This window comes from Nothobranchius furzeri, chromosome 6 (genome assembly GCF_043380555.1).
Source record: "Nothobranchius furzeri strain GRZ-AD chromosome 6, NfurGRZ-RIMD1, whole genome shotgun sequence".
NCBI lineage: Eukaryota > Metazoa > Chordata > Actinopteri > Cyprinodontiformes > Nothobranchiidae > Nothobranchius > Nothobranchius furzeri.
Window position 1 is genome coordinate 50,353,219 of NC_091746.1, and position 17,016 is coordinate 50,370,234.

At 41.1% G+C, this 17,016-nt stretch overlaps 1 protein-coding gene across 1 annotated transcript; it reads right to left on the reverse strand.

The window, feature by feature from the left end:
- Window positions 1-1,190: 1,190 nt before the first annotated feature.
- Window positions 1,191-2,939, reverse strand: rbp4l (retinol binding protein 4, like). The gene is made up of 5 exons (XM_015940857.3): window positions 2,737-2,939; window positions 2,294-2,411; window positions 2,071-2,207; window positions 1,669-1,781; window positions 1,191-1,590 (listed from the first exon to the last, which is right to left on the reverse strand). Exons 2-5 carry the CDS (start codon window positions 2,408-2,410, stop codon window positions 1,367-1,369), a joined length of 591 nt encoding a protein of 196 aa, XP_015796343.1. The 5' UTR covers window position 2,411; window positions 2,737-2,939; the 3' UTR covers window positions 1,191-1,366.
- Window positions 2,940-17,016: the final 14,077 nt, after the last annotated feature.

Genomic DNA, 17,016 nt, shown 5'->3' on the forward strand with positions numbered 1-17,016 from the left:
CCTCTAATTAATTAGATTAAAATTTTTAATCAAGTCCCAGCCCTAATATATAACATAAAAGACTGCCATATTCCTTCTTTTTAAACACAGACCTGCTTCAGCCCTACTAACAGTCTCGTCCCCTGCGGCTCTGCAGACCAATTGGTGCTAAATGTACCAAAAGTCTGATGTGTATCTAGGGAGAAGAGGGCCTTTAACAGTGACAGGCCCTAATTTGTGGCATGCCCTGTATCGGCAGGTCAGGCAGGCCCCCTCTTTCCCCCTTTTTTTAAATCTTGCCTAAAACACTTTTATCTTCATGCTTTTACTGTGGGAAATGATTTATTTTGGTTTGTATGAGACCTTTCTCTACCGCCTATCATGTTTGAATTTGTTGCATTGCATGGTGTGCTTATTTTAGAAGTTGGTTTTATGAGCGATCTTGATTTGATCTGTGGTATCACTTGTTTTATTATGTTGATGTTATGTACATCGTTTTGTTTGACTTTGTTGTTGCATCTTAAGGCACTTAATAAATTAAGGTGGTTCAGTGTAGCATGGTAAGTGATGGTAGAGAGAAAGATGGACAGAGATCAGAGTCTTGATGAGGACTTTGCTCTGGTTTTTCTCTGATGAAACATGAGAGTTTGGATTCAAGATGCTGCTCCTCCTCATTGGTTTAGTGTGGAGTCAGATGAAGTGGTTTGGGTGTCTGATGACTCCTGGTTGCCGTCTTCTAAAGGTTTTTCAGACTTGTTCCACTGGGAGGAGACCGTGAGACAGACCCAGACTTTGCTGAAGGGATTATAGGTCTTCTCTGGACTGAAGAGGCCTTGGAATCCTTCAGGAGGACCTGGAGAGTGGTACGGGGAAATGTAATGTCTGGGAATCCCTTTTGAATCTGTTCACACCCCTATCAGATTTTGGATGCCAGAAGAGGATAGGTGGATTTAGATATTTTTGAGAGTTATGAATAATTAAGGTCACAGGGTAGTATTTTGTCATTCTTCCTTTCTTCTCCCATTTGTGGGATTTTGAGTTGAGCTATTGTAAGTTTTTTTTATTTTTTTGCCTTATATTCGGTTGTGTTTTCTGTTTTGAGTATTTTCTGGTCTACTTTTGAGTATTTTCTGTCACCTACTTAACCTACTCTCTGCATTTTTATTCTCAAAATAAAAAAATAAAAATAAAAAAACATTTCAGACATGAAATTTTAGAAAAAAGAAACTTTATTCAACCAAGACATTTTTTGTTAGATGATACAAGTGCAAGTGAGGGAAGATGTTTTCACCTTCTTTCACTCACAGAATCTCATTCTTGCTGCTAGACCACATGGTCTACAGCCTGCTGGCACATGCTATCCCTCTCCATTTATCTTTCTGTTTATCTAGCAGGCTCCAGACTGCAGGACGGGCTGAAACTGTCCAGCCATGCAGATTTCCTCCTGTTTCTGGCGAACGATGCGCTGGATTGCAGGAGGCAGACCTCGAGGGTTCCTGGAGAACACAAGAGCGTAGCCATCGTCGCAGGTCCCATCTTCCTTCAGGGAGCGGCAGGCATAGGTGATGGCATAGTTGTCATAGTCTGTGTCAATGACCCAGTAGTTGTCACCTGGTTCGAAGGAAATCAAGGGAGTGAGGAAAACATGCAAAAGCTCTGATGTGTGAGAAAAATGTGTGTAAAACTTACCTCCACTGGAGAGGTAGCTGGCCAGACCCTGGTAGTTCATGAACATCTTCCCAGGGTTGGTGGGGTCAGGAACAGAGTACTGAGCAGCCATGTCTGCACACACAACCCAGAAGCTGCAAAACAAAAATACACGGTGCAAAATGTTAAACAAGTCAGCATTATTGCAATTTCAGCAGTTACGGGTCAATTTTAAACTATAATCCATTGCATTCCTTAGTCGTTCCTGATCCGGTGGAAACTTGTTTGGAGCTAATGCTGCTGCTTGTTGGCCTAAAAACACCAAACCTGTTCTCTGGTCTTTAAAAGGAACATGAAAAAATTCTGAAAATCTGAGCCAGAAAATAAACATCTTACATATTTCAGACACAGTGAGGACGTGCCTAGATTGGATTGGTCACCTACCCAAACAGAGTGACCCGTCCCCTGGAGGAGGCGGTCATGGAGCCGTCGTCATCAATGGTGTACTCAGCTGAGATGTTGTCCTGCAGGAAAAGCCCTTCTGGGTCTTTTTTCTGCAGCGCGTACCACTTCCCGGCATACTAAAGAGGGAATGAAAGACAGCTGATCATCTGGAATGGAATCAAATTGTTTTTAAATGTCTCGTTTGTGTTTTAAACACACTCACCCTCTTGGGGTCAAAGTCTTCTTTTGCTGAGATGGTGTCAACAACGCAGGAGGTGGACAGACAGCGCCCCACACAGGACACAAACACCAACAGCAGGGCCAGCTTAGAGGATCCCATTCTGTAGGGAATTTGAATTTAATTCTCATTCCAAAGAAATCTATGGCATGCATTTTCATCAACACAATAGAAAAAATTAAACACCATATGAGGAAACTGAGTCATAATCTGATCATGTGTAAGATTCAAAGGTTTGTTAGAACTCTGAATTGCAGTCTAAAAACACCACAGTGTTTTTCTTTAGATATCAGATTATCTCAGTTTTACAGAAAGATCATAAAGTTTTGTTTGTTACGGCACTCCTAACTTACAGACGAGGAGAAACGAATCCTGGTTCAAGATCAGAACAGATACAACACAAATACATGAAAAATAAACAATCCTACCTGTTTGAAATCAGCGTAGCAGCAGCACTGATTCAATAGAAAAGTTCTTGATGTGTTTCTTCACCAAACTGCATTCCCGTTTCCAAGGCTTCCTTATATACGCGCCCAGGAGACGAGCTTACGACTGATTTTCATTGCTTGGAACTAAATAAGGTGCTTAAATCTAGAGGTAATCTTGTTGGGTTGAAATCCTTACCGTAATCTGGCCTCTATGTTCAAACCTGCCAAGACTTACTATAAAAACAATCAGACCTTTATGTAACTGACTGGAAACACAGTAAGATGACCAGTTCCCTTTTTTATGCATGATATTTCCTGAATGGGTTCTGATGTGAAGTGCTGATTCTTAAATAAAATGCTCACACAAAACACACACAACAGCTAGTGAGGAAAACTTTTAGTTAACTGAAGGATAAACCCAAACCAACAAACTCTGTTTAGCCACACAGTTCCTTTCCTGTATATTTCAAGCTTTTGCTGTAAAATAAGATATTTTAAAAAATAGCATTCATTTTTCTCCAAATAACCAGAAAGAAGCTTCCTTATACACTGCACGACCCCCCATAAATTAGCCACCTAAGCAAATTGGTATGAGCTTCCTTTTGGATAATTACGGCATGGGTGATTATCTTTCAGCTCCAACGAATTATTTAACCTTTACTACAGGTGAGAAAAATGTATGAGAATTTATGATTTTTGTGTGTTCTTTATTAAATCATTTGGGCCAGTGAATTTATATTTTTATTAATTTAATCAGGAAACTCTGGTATTGACTTTAATACAAATATTTTCCTATTTTAAATTTTTTTTTGGTTTTATTGTATTTCCCAGTTAAAGGCATACTTTTCACATTTTTAAATAATTTTCTTGAGCCAGCATGTGCTAAAATGACCCTTTACAGGGTTAATGAAAGGCCACCTCATTTATGCGGTCTGGGGCTTGGCAGACATTCCACACATAATAATGATGCCACCCTCTGTTCCGGGAAATCGTGATCTTCCTTTAGAAGTCCATTGCTGAGGTACTATTACCATCAAGCTTAGCAGCACGGATACCGCAATATTCTCACCATGCTGCCTCGGCGTTTTCAAAAGACACCATGACAACACAGTGTGTGTCTTTTGAAAGCGGCTTTAAAATCACAGTTTCTTTGGAATGGCTTCTTCTGGAAGGTACTGAAAATGTCAATGATAAAACTACAGACAATGCTTCATGATACAGAGATTTATATGTGTATGTTTGGTATTGACCAAACAACCTCTAATTTCCCTCTGGGATTAATAATGTATCTTTGAATTTGAATTTGATTGGTATATTATGTTTTGGTTGAACGAGGTGTAATCCTTTAAGTTGTCTGTAAAACATCCTGTTATAGTAGTTGGATAATTAGATAAATAAAGGTATTTTAAAAGTAGACCCTGTACCAAAAGAGGAAAGAAGTCAGCTTCGAAAAATGAAAGTGCACAAACACCCATTCGTTTTTTCCTCATTTTACAAACAGAGAAGGAAGCTCCCTTTTGTCCAGATGGAACGCGCCCGGTTGGGCACATTATGGATTCCTGGAACCAGTGGAAGATTATGTGCCTCTTGCTGCCTTCCATCGAAGACTCAGAAGATGTTTATATATTTTGGAATCATGATTACCAGTTTCCTGTTGTTTGGAGCTGCTGGCTACCTGATGTATCGGAAGATTTTGGAGCTGACAGGAGCTATTAGTAGCTCTCCCGAAGGGATATGCTGCTTTGAACTCTAACCCCGGCTTTCCACGGGAGCCGTCAGCAGCACGTTACTGCAGCAGCACGTCATAGCTGCTGATAGGAACCGCTGTGGTCAACAGAACCTTTTCCACTGGAGCCGTCGGCAGCCGTCAGCAGCGCGAGTCGGCCGCGTCTCAAGAGCAGCATGTCGCGGCCTTTACGCGCCGGTTCTATTTTCTACGCGCGACGCCTCTGAAACGGGTCAAGTTCGACATTTTTGGGGAAGGAAAGACAGGAAATCGGACGCGGAAATGGAGAGAATCTATCGAGATTTTCAGAATAAAGAACGTACTGCCTTTCCGTTGCTTTACTTTTAAAAAAAGTTACTAACTGTGCGTCCCCGTGAGAATTTATCACCTAGCTAGCGGTCTCCTTTGTTTTTCAGGCCCGTATTAGCGATTATAAAACGGACAGAACATAAAACACAAACATTTTGGAGCCATGTTGTAGTTTTCTCCTGCTAGTTGTTGTGTTTACTGACGAAGTCACTCGTGTGACTTCGTGCTCTGTCGGTGACAGCTGCTCCCCTGCTGCTTCGCGTCTCGTGGGAAGGGCCACGCAGCAGCTTACGCGAGCAAGACGTGCTGCTGCAGTAACGTGCTGCTGACGGCTCCCGTGGAAACCCGGGGTCAGAGTCAGACGTTGCTCAAGATGAATCCCAAGCTAGATGCTCTGAGCAGTAATCTGGCTTTGTTTTCAGAATTCGCATGCAGAATGGACACCAACTTAGAGAAAGTTGCGGCTTGGTTTGTTGGAAACCAACCCCCTGATTCGGCTGTTTGGTTCCCTTGAGACCGACAAGGTCTGAAGGTAGAGAGGAAAATTATGGGCCATTCCCATCTGTACCGGGTCGGCCCGGGCCAGGTAGCGTAGGTTGTTTACATATCTGGGGGGCCTGGTATTTTTCCGGGCCAACCAAGGCTCATTCTCAGCCCTCTTCTCGAGGGGGTCTGCTTCAGGCCGACCAGGGCCAACACACCCACTGCTAACAGCAAATTCACACCTTCCATTAGAGCAAGCCTCTGATTGGTGGGTAGAATCAGCCCACATGGGCTTAAGACAAGGATGGTGGAATCAACCGGGCCAGGCAGGGGCCGACTGGGGCTACCTGGCCCGGGCCGACCTGGTACAGATGGGAATGGCCCATTAATCTCTCGCCTGTTCCAAAACAATTCTGTTACCTGACATTGGTTCTCTTCATGTAGCCTTGAAGACTGAATAATTTAAAACTCCCACTGGAACAGATTGGTGCTCAGATTTGGATGCTTTTGAATCAGGAAATGCTGTAATTTGCTGGATTAATTCTTGCTGGCCCTGTGTATCATGTAACAGGTTCTTAAGTCGTCATCTTTTTCTGTATGCTCTGTTCTGAAACGTCTTTACCTGTTATAAGGGCAACCCTGGACCCAACCTCTCACTGTTGGTAAACAGTCCAGTCAGTGAGGACGCAGACAGACAAGCCACTCAAGACAACCCGATCTATTTTTTCCACTGACCTCGCTGCACTGTAGTAATCCTACTTGCACGGCTTGAAATAGATCATTAACAAAAGTGAAGAATACTATTTAGAGCCCAGCACTGGATGCTGTGGAAAACCGTGCAACCTTTTGCTTTTTGGGGGTGCATAAGTTTGTCCCAGTACTGGCAGTGCAGGGTGATATGGTGTGGGTTCCTGGTTCAGTCCAATGGAAATGTGGAATGCTTAGATTATGGATCGACTCGTTCACCTGCCTGAAAAAAGAGTAACAAAAAAGGTTTTTGTGGAGTAAGAATAAGTCCCCTTAGGCTGCTGAGCTTCAGACTGCTTTTGCTGATGCTAAACTCCAGCATGTGTTTTGTGATAATTTGTTCTGTTCTGTTGATGAAATTAGATCCTATTTGATTGGTCGATTGGGATCATGGCTAAGCCAAAACTAAGGACTTATTACAAACGAAAGATGTATTTGGAGCGGACTCGTATGAAAAGGCAAATGTTATGCCCCTCAATTCAACTGGCCTGGCTGTGTGCCGTCCCTGATTGCGTGTGTGCAGGAGTGGCTGCACCTGTGGGTGCAACATAAAAGCCTGCTTGGTGCAGCTTCAGGTAGATTACCTTGATAGCTCCTACCTGTGTGGCAGTTGGTGAGGCCTTTAGAGGCTTGAGGCTTATTTTAATGTAGATAAACTCTTAACTCACACCATGTGCCCAGACCTCCTCCTTATGCTGTGATCCCATGAGCTGGGTCATAACACTGACAAGAAACCAAAGATCTCTGATGGCTCAGCTGTGAACTGGTATCCTTCCTCCGGACATAGAGATCTGTAGGTTTCACTCAAACTTCTGAAGAGGACAGACTTTGTAGGCTGTGTGATTTAGGAGCAGTTGAATTAGAAATTCATTTTGTGCTATAATGTCCAAGATATGATGATTTTATGAATGTATTCTTTGGTGATCTGTTTGTCCAAAAGCCTGAAATGTTTTGGGTTGATGACAGGATGAAATGGTTATTTAATTTTAATGTGTATAAATTGGCTTTTGTTTGTAAAGCCTGAATGAGGTGGCAAGCCTGCCTATTTAGATACGTACTTGTATGGTGTATTTATTATTTTGTCATTTGTTTTGGGTGTTTTACAAGCCTACTGGGGCTGGACATACAAAGGTATGTAACACACAATAATAATAAATCATTCATTCATACTGCTGTAACGTTGTGCCTAAATTTAAAACCAATTTCACATGAACAAAACTTGTACTTAGAGAAGTTTCAGAAGTGTTATTTATGTAAGTTAAAATCAGCAAATGTGATGTACCAAGTATGAAGGACAGTTTAGGACTAAAATACATTCTGAAATATTTCAGTTTTTATGCTGCTGAAGGGTGGCGTCTCACCTCAGTTTACTTGTAGGCTTGCAAATACACCAAAAATACCATTCTGATTTTCAGCTAAACAGATGAACCAAATGTCTCAGCTAGTAAAAGCTAACAGTAAGCATTAACAACACCATCACACAGAAAAACTACCCAGGTTTGTGTTATTTGTGGAGATAAATAACCAACGCTGCAAGTCGGTGGTGCAGTTACGTTGCTGTTATACCATCCAAGGCAAGATGTCCAAATATCAGGAAATAAGACTCCAAATCCGGCCGTGTTCTGCCACTCTCTGCAGCTGCAGACTTGTCTGTGCTGATCCGAGCAATTCCGGGCTTTTTTTGCCCTGAATACGGCTTGCGAGACATTCATTCCTACCTGCGACTACTGCAAATGTATTGATTAAATGAGTGAATCACACCTTTAAGGCCCCTTCCACACTACTTTAAGACCGTTTGTGATCCACCCGACCAAATAAATAAAAAAATGAAGGGACTGCAGCTAACTTGGGAAACCTCTTTTGCTGTGAAGGCAATTGTGATGCTGCTGTTCATCCATTTAACAGATAAGATTTAACCTGTTTCCTGATAACTTCCTACAGTCATGATCCCACCACGCCCTGAGTGCTGCATGGGCGCAAATGTCTTTAAACTACGTCAGGATGCAGCTTCACCCCACATCAGAACTGCTCCCCTGCATGATGGGGTCTTAACCTGCAGGTAAGCATACCAGCTCCATGTCATGGGCATGCTGTCACTTTACCCTTTGCATGGTCTTCATATGCTGCTATGATTGTAAATCTTAAATGGAAGTTTGCATGCTCCCAATTGTCTCGCCCATCGGATTCCATGCCCAAAGGATGAAGACTTCACAGACACTTTCCACATTTGGCTTCATTAATGCTTAGGTTACAAGTCATCTCCATTTCATCCTAACCTTACACATGTTCATTCTCAACATCTGGTGAGAGAGTTAGTGACACACACACACACACACACACACACACACACACACACACACACACACACACACACACACACACACACACACACACACACACACCTAAGGTTCTTTTAGTGCTCAGATAATAGTTGATGATGGTCAAACGTTCCAGATAGTTGGAGCTGATGAAGTCATCCAGGTGAAAGGTGAGCAGGAAATGAAATTGACTTGTTCATATATCTGCTACCACCTACTGGTATCTGTCAGAACTGCACCATGAGGAGCAACTGGGGGAAACAGTATGAAGCTCGTAGATTATTTTTTTCCAAATTCAAGTTTTATTATAAAAACAAGTGTTTATAGCTAAATGTGAATGACTCAGTATTTAGTCACTCTAACAGATGTTTCTGTTTGATTGATTGATATTTGGGGTCCTAACAAATCATTACATTTTATAACTCATTATTTTTTACCTCCAGGAGACACTATCATGTTGGTTTCTTTCATTAAGCTATGCTTTTATTCTGTGACCATTCCTGATATTGCTGCAAAAATCAAACACAGTCCATTTAATTTAGCCTCAATTAGAAAATTCCTGTAATCTATATTATCTAACATGAACAATGACAAACTGAAACGCATCAGCACATAGTCTTTTCAGCTTGATTAAACGTTTGATTTTTTAGGTTTATAGAAATCATGCTACTCAGTAAAAACTTCACATCTCGCTGTTTTTGCACATGAGACATTTACAGGCCTCAGAAAAGCTGTCTTTTATGCCAGTTCATAATCTGTTTTTCTTAATCTTGTTTTCCATTCCAAATCTCTGATTAGTGAGCAACAGAAACACGAACAAAACAAACACTTGCTTGCCAACTTGAACGAGTTAATACTTTAGCAACTTTTAGGTACATAAGAGCCTGATCAGTTTGGACTTGAAGACTGATTAACCCCAGTGATAAAATGAAATGTTTTTTTTAAAGTCTAAACATTTGTACTCACATTGTAAATTTAACAGTGAAAATCATATATGTTACATCCCCGACATGTGTCGGTAAAAATGTGAAGGAAGGGGGCAACATAAGAACTGGTGGAGGAGTTTAAAATGGGTTTATTTGTACAAAAAGGTATTAAAAACACAAGTAAAACTGATTTCTTTAACAGCACAAAGCAAATTATCAACTATAAAACACCTGGTAAAAACGTATATTAAAAGTTTTACCGCAACGAAGGTGTTTTAAAATCCTGAAGTTGATAAAAGTCTAAAAACATTCTACTGACTAAAAACACCTGGTAAAAACTTATTTTAAAAACTTTACCACAACGGAAGGTGTTTAAAACCGAGGTCAGTAAAATTGTCTCAAACAAAGTTAACCTTAAAACCCAAACCCACAAAAGCCAAAAAAAAAAAGAAGTGTGACCCCTGATAGAAGGTTAGAGGAACATAATTGAAATGTCAAATTTAGGAATGATGATAAATGTTTTGTTTTGAACCTAAAGTAAACAAACTTTCAAAAGTACTGATTGTGCCTTTTTAAATTATCATCTATGAATGACCTGGTTCACTCTCTCGAGCAGATTCTTAAATACTATCGTTGATAAATGTCATTAGACATTACCCAATATCATCAAAAACATTATCTATTGCAGATAGATGGATTTCTAGGTTACCATGTTTTTTTCTTTTCCATTATGTTGTTATCATATGATATTAGACATCTTGAAGGCCAAGACTGTTACTCGAACCATGGGTCAAGTCCGTTTATAGTCTTGAAACTTTCCTAACAAATGAGTCTTCTAAACAAATCTCCCTGTTTATGACTGGAGCTACCTAAACCTTGATTTATTGTCCATGACTTCAGTAGCATTGATTTATGATCAGTTACTTCTATATGAGGATGCCAAATTAACTGCATATTTGCAGAATCTAGTTCTCTACTGGTTATTAAGAGTATTGACGTTGTAACAGGTTCTTAAGTCGTCATCTTTTTCTGTATGCTCTGTTCTGAAACGTTTTTACCTGTTATAAGGGCAACCCTGGACCCAACCTCTAACTGTTGGTAAACAGTCCAGTCAGTGAGGACGCAGACAGACAAGCCACTCAAGACAACCCGATCTATTTTTTCCACTGACCTCGCTGCACTGTAGTAATCCTACTTGCACGGCTTGAAATAGATCATTGACAAAAGTGAAGAATACTATTTAGATTAGTAATTTATTAATTACTTCTTTTGTTTAGAACGTCTTTTCCCTTCCTGAAACGATTATCATCTTTCATACACCTTTAGGGTTGCATGTATCTAAGAACACCATCCAATGTTTATTTGTTTTTATTTTTTTTTTATCGTTCACTGTCTCTAAGTGACAAATGAGTTTTATTTCCTTGAGATAAATCTGTTGGGCTATTTAACTTACGGAGCTGTAATTTAGCAGTATTTATCTCCTCTTGACAAATTTTACGAATTATTTGAGTGACATTATTGGGTGACATTGTACATTGTTGATGTACTCTGAAGCAACCTTTGCTTACTTAATCTGTGTGAAGTTGAAATATTATTTTTATAACCAGGACTGGTTTTGTTGTTAGTTGACTCCAGTGTTAGAAGCAAAGAGATTAAATTAAGAAGTCACTAGAGGTGAAAGTTTCTGGTGTAATGAGAACAAACACATAGGAGTCTATGATATTATTATAATTTTTTTTATATGAGCTTGGGGATGCTGACAAGCTCACCGTTTTTCCCAGATGGATTGATTCTTTTTGATTTCTTAAGATTACAATCTTCTGCAACAGCTCTTTTACTACAATTTCTCCTGTTACTTCTAGGTGATGTAAATCACTTTTTGTGTTTATTTTCAATTTTCTTTACACGGATTATGGCTTTTTTGTTAGTTGTTTTGGTTTGTTTTGTTGTTTAATGCACACTGTGCTGCACGACTCTGCCCCCTGCTGATGTGAACTAGTCATTGCAAGTTCCTTTGGATGGGTGTTTTTCACTTAATGTGAGGTCCAACTTTGACGTCGGGTTGGCACAATGCTTGCTGGTATTGGACCCTTTTTGTTTATGTTTTGTTTCTGGTGAGCCATGAATTGCCTCATGCCTCAAGAAGAGAGAAGGCTGATAAAGATTTCCTCCCATTATTACACTGCCTGGATGGAATTACTTTAAATATTGGATGATAAGGATTTTTGCTGAAAACAATTCAAAATCAACAGTGACCTCCCAGAATGTCCTTGTACTTTTTTGCCACAGGTCGTGAAACCAGGAAATTGGGTTCTGATGAAGGTGCTGAAGCAAGACTATTGGGGCAGCCAGAAGTCCATTCGAAGTACTCCTCATCACTTCCACTGCTGTGAAGATTGCTGAGAGGCCATCTTGGATTCATCTATACTACTGCAAGCTTACCAACTAACCACTTTAGCGAGGCAACGAAGTCCGGCTACAAAGGGGTGGGCCACATTGTTCACCACATTGTTGATCTTGGTGTTTGCACTCATGGCCCTGCACTTGGGCCGCCTCTCAGCACCTGATAGAACAACTGAGACAGCAGCATTTGTGGGGGTACTAGAACTGAAGCTGAAACGACGGATTGGGGTTCCTCCCTGACCGCACACCTACATGACAGCGTAACCTGCATCCACCTCGGCTGAAGACCCCCTGGACGCAACTACAACAGGACACAGCGAAGAAGAGACGCTGGAAAAGGATCAACTACTTCGAGCACCTGCACCCAAATCTCCAGACTGGTTTCACGGCCAAGGACCTGAAGGACTTTTCGGGGACAAGATCAGCTCCCTGACAATTGGATAACCACCTCAACGCACCACGGAAAGACCCTGATGTCTTCCTATTGAGAAGTGGAACTGTGCGCTTCATGTTCCGAACTACGTTATTACGTTCCGGACCTGGACTTCAAGGTACTCATCAATGTAAGACTGAAACCATCCTGACCAACAAAGAGGACTCTGACCTTCCAAACTATTCTCCAACTGAGACTCTCAGTCCACGGACAAGCCCTTGATGCAGAACACTTGATTTGCCTTAGCTCTGCCATAGTTAGAGCTGCATAAATTAATATTACACGTTCATATTTTCCTCATTCACAGAAAGAGTTGTCTGCAACTTGAAGCTTTAAACTAAATTCACCTGTTTCAATACACTGTACTATGTTTTCTGTGTATTATATGGTTTTGCTAACCCTTCCCAATCTCCTTACAGGAACTGCCATAAATTGTAGAGATGTGCATCACAGTAAATTCATTTCAATATGTATGAAATAGCATTTCTTAAGGTTATAATTGTCTTGAATAAGCTGACTCCATTCTCTATCTCTGTGAACTGCTGTAAGATATTATTGTCAGTTGTGTTTGCCTTATCGTGTTTATTACCTTATTTGTTCTTATCATTTTGCTTTTTTTTGTATTGAACTTTGCATGGAATGATTCTTTGGACGAAGTTATCAGGATTGAGATTACGATCCGTAAACGACAAACGAATGCAGCACCTCATGCTGTGTTCCCACCTCATCGTGTTGATTCTGAACTGTTCATATCTGATCGTAGTGTTTATTACTTTACTTATTATTTTTCTTGTTTTGATCTTTATCATTTTTGTCTTGAGTTACTTGATTTGTACCCTATTGGTCCTTATGACTACCGAGATGATCACCTTTCCTGGTTTTACCCCTTCCCTATTCCTTCAGTTGTGAATGATGTAGCTTTCATAGATAATGGTGACAAGTGATGGAAGTGGATAAAATTCCTTATTATTTTACTTATTTTTTATTTTCCTTATTTGGTTTTGTTTTGTTGTTTTCTCTTGTTTGGTTATCCTATTCAGGTAAACAGGAGGGAATGTTATGGAAATTTCATGTTTATTAATTCTTGATCATTGATTCAATCAACTGAATGTAATATGTATCGCCCTATGCCTCTTTGCATGCATTCTCATTCAGACACAGCTGCACAAGCCACACACACACACACACACACACACACACACACACACACACACACACACTCTCTCTCTCTCTCTCTCTCTCTCTCTCTCTCTCTCTTACTTTCATTCCTTTCTTGTCTCTTGGTATAAATAAACTCTTTGACCAGATGTTCGGGGCATTTTGCCACGTGCATTGTGCCATAGTTATAATTCAATTCAATTCAATTCAAAGATACTTTATTAATCCCAGAGGGAAATTAGAGTTTCAGTACACACAATTCAGAGATCAGACATACATACATAGGCAAAAACACATGACAAGAATTGGTGACTGTGGTCATTCGAAACCCTGAGTCGCGCTACCTTAATAGAGATTAGAGATGACTGGTTCAGGTGGAGGAAAAAAAAGGCACTTCAGAGTTCCCCTCCACAGGGAGGGCAGCTTTGCTCTGCAAAAAACACCTCAGACAGAAATGCAACAGACTTCAGACATAACACAATATAAGTGTCCACTAGGAGGGGTGGTGGGTTTGGGACTCTCCACAAGTCAGCAGCAGCAGCCACGATAAGCAGCGCACGTCACCTCAGTCTGGACAGGGGAGAGAGGTTGTTGGGGTTTGGAGGGCACAGTGACTCCTGGAACGATTCGGCGGCCTTCATAGCCCACAGTCCCGCCTAGGCTGGGATAGGGAGACAGAGTTGCCATAGAGACGGCAGCATTCCACGTTTCTTCTGAAGGGGGAGTATTCGTTGCAGCCTCACAGGCTCAAGGGCACTAGATTCAATTCAATTCAATTCAAGTTTATTTATATAGCGCCAAATCACGACAAGAGTCGTCTCAAGGCACTTCACATAATAAACATTCCAATTCACAGTTCATTAAGCCAATCAGAAATAATGTTTCCTATATAAGGAACCCAGCAAATTGCATCAAGTCACTGACTAGTGTCAGTGACTATACAGCAATCCTCATACTAAGCAAGCATGCAGCGACAGTGGAGAGGAAAACTCCCTTTTAACAGGAAGAAACCTCCAGAGAATCCTGGCTCAGTATAAGCAGCCATCCTCCACGACTCACTGGAGATCGAGAAGACAGAGCAGGCAGACACACACACACACACACACACACACACACACACACACACACACACACACACACACACACACACACACACACACACACACACACACACACACACACACACACACACACACACACACACACACACACACACACACACACACACACACACACACACACACACACACAAGTAATGTGTCTATAGTTATATTGTGATGTCTTAGTAAATATTGTATTTGGTGAAAGATAAACTTTATTGTATTTATCCTAGTGGATCTATAATTAAACGGATAAACTAGTATTAGCACATCAAAAGTCAATGAAAACAAAAAGTTATTATCAGGAGAGAGAGAATGTATTAGTGGTTAGCAGCAGTGTGCTAGTCGATGGCCCCCTCCATGAGGCCACCACAGCTCAGCAGAACGTCATCGCAGCTTCTTCTGGGGAGAAAAACACTTACAGAGAAAATAAAGTTAACAGCTGAAATTGCACAAAATAGTACAGTTAAAGAGCAGACTGTAGAAGAAAGCAGTAGAGTGTGAAAAGTGGTCAGTGTGTCCTCCAGCAGTCTAAGCCTATAGCAGCATAACTACAGAGTTAACTCTGGATAACCTATCCTATTTAGATGTAGGCATGTTGGAGGCAGGGCAAGGGAGAGCCGTCTTTACCGACTGTACACTCCACCTCCCTGTAATCCCCCACTTGTCCAGATTTAGGCTAAAATCAGATTTTAACTATAAGCCCTATCAAATAAAAATGTTTTAAGCCTATTCTTAAAAGTAGACAAAGTGTCTGCCTCACGGACTAAAGGTGGGAGCTGGTTCCACAGGAGAGGAGCCTGATAACTAAAAGATCTGCCTCCCATCCTAAGTTTAGATATTCTTGGAACCACCAGTAGACCTGCAGTCTGAGAGCGAAGTGCTCGGTTAGGAATATATGGAACAATCAGATTACTGATGTATGATGGACCTTGATTATTAAGAGCTTTATATGTGAGAAGAAGGATCTTAAAATCTATTCTGAATTTAACAGGTAGCCAATGTAGGGAAGCTAAGACAGGAGAGATATGATCTCTCTTTTTAATTCTCATCAGAACTCTAGCTGCAGCATTTTGGACAAGCTGAAGACTTTTAACTACATTCTGTGGACTTCCTGAGAGTAATGAATTACAGTAATCCAGTCTTGATTTAATAAAAGCATGAACTAGTTTTTCAGCATCACTCCTGGAAAGTATGCTTCTAATCTTAGCAATATTCCGAAGGTGGAAAAAGGAAATCCGACAAACTTGTGAAACCTGGGATTTGAATGACATGTCCTGGTCAAAGATAACACCAAGGTTCCTTGCTTTGTTCTCGAAGATTAATGTAATGCCATTAAGGTCAGGCGATTGGCTAAGCAATTTCCTTTTCATATTAGAAATTGTTTTGGGGCCAGACAGAGATAATTTCCTCTCTGTCTTAAAGTTCCGTTGGTCCTCAACCTCTCAAAATCCAATAATGGTGTAAATTAATCTATCCCAATCCGTGCTGATTCGTCCACTCGCTCCTTGATGGCATCCATCTTTTGTGCCAACGCATGAATCTCAGCCATAGTTCCAAGCTTACGACTCATCTCGACAATTATATGAGTCTGTGCATTCACAGCGCAGTGTAATCCATCCCTGAGCTCGGGGAGAGTGCCAATATTCCTCGACAGCTCGTTAATTTTCCAGTAAGCCAGGAAGCCTCCTAGGCCAAAGAGCAGGAAACCTGACACCAACACCACAAATATCCAGATGTCTTCAGAATCCTCTACAGACAGTTGAGATAGGCAAATCAGGTTCCACTGATTCCAGGAGTCCATGATGTGCCCAGCTGGCTCCGTCCCAGAGAGGCACCCGGGAGCCCCTTCTCCCATTCTCATCGCTGAAAAAATTTTGTCAATCGCGTTTAGTGACCAACTGACCAGGTCCATGCAGAAGCAGCCATACACCCAGAGACAGACAAAGAGCCTTGAGATAAGATAGGGAGGAGAGGAGGGGAAAAAAGCGTCTGTACTCTCCAAGAGCCGGAAGGAAGAACTGTTTGACTTATCTGTTCATTGTCTTCTTTTTCTCTTCGACTACAGGAAATGGGTTATTGATAAACATATTGACAAAAGCCATGACACCCACCCACAGAGAAGATCCCCCTCTTAATAAATAATACGCATCTTCACACAAACTACATTCATCTTTAATAGAGGCATAAATGTAAAAGCCGAATTACCTACTCCCAACTCAGGAGATAGTGATGAAAAATAACTAAAAAGGACTGTTTTGAGGCCCTGTAATTAGAATGAGAACACTTTAAATCCTTTATTGAGGATCTATTGGAGGTCATGGTGCCAGCAGCCAAGATAGTTCCAGTTCCTATTGTGTATTTTTAAGTTGCTGCAGATAAACAAAACAAAAAAAAACATAGTTGGATCTCTAGATTGAGCTGACAGTCCACTGTGAGGTGAGTTACCCAGCCCCCGCCTCTCGGTGCTCCCTCGATGCTTTTGGCTGAGTCCTGCGGGGTTTAACTTTTAAAAAATGAGAGTATTTAAAGCAGGCCCGTTCGTCTAATCCCCCAGCTAGGAATAACGGAATATGACTCCGGTTGTATTTTGTGGGTTTTCTCTGAACTGGGGCCATTACAAGGGACGGCTGAGGGCATTCATATGGTGCAGCTCAAGATGAAATTCTTGACAAGA

What these genes read in the sequence shown, in the direction of transcription:
- rbp4l (XM_015940857.3), bottom strand. Translation starts at nt 2,410, where the DNA reads ATGGGATCCTCTAAGCTGGCCCTGCTGTTGGTGTTTGTGTCCTGTGTG. An exon ending in AAGACTTTGACCCCAAGAGG is followed by an intron (nt 2,208 to 2,293) that starts GTGAGTGTGTTT and finishes TTCCCTCTTTAG; the next exon opens with TATGCCGGGAAGTGGTACGC. An exon ending in CAGCTACCTCTCCAGTGGAG is followed by an intron (nt 1,591 to 1,668) that starts GTAAGTTTTACA and finishes CCTTCGAACCAG; the next exon opens with GTGACAACTACTGGGTCATT.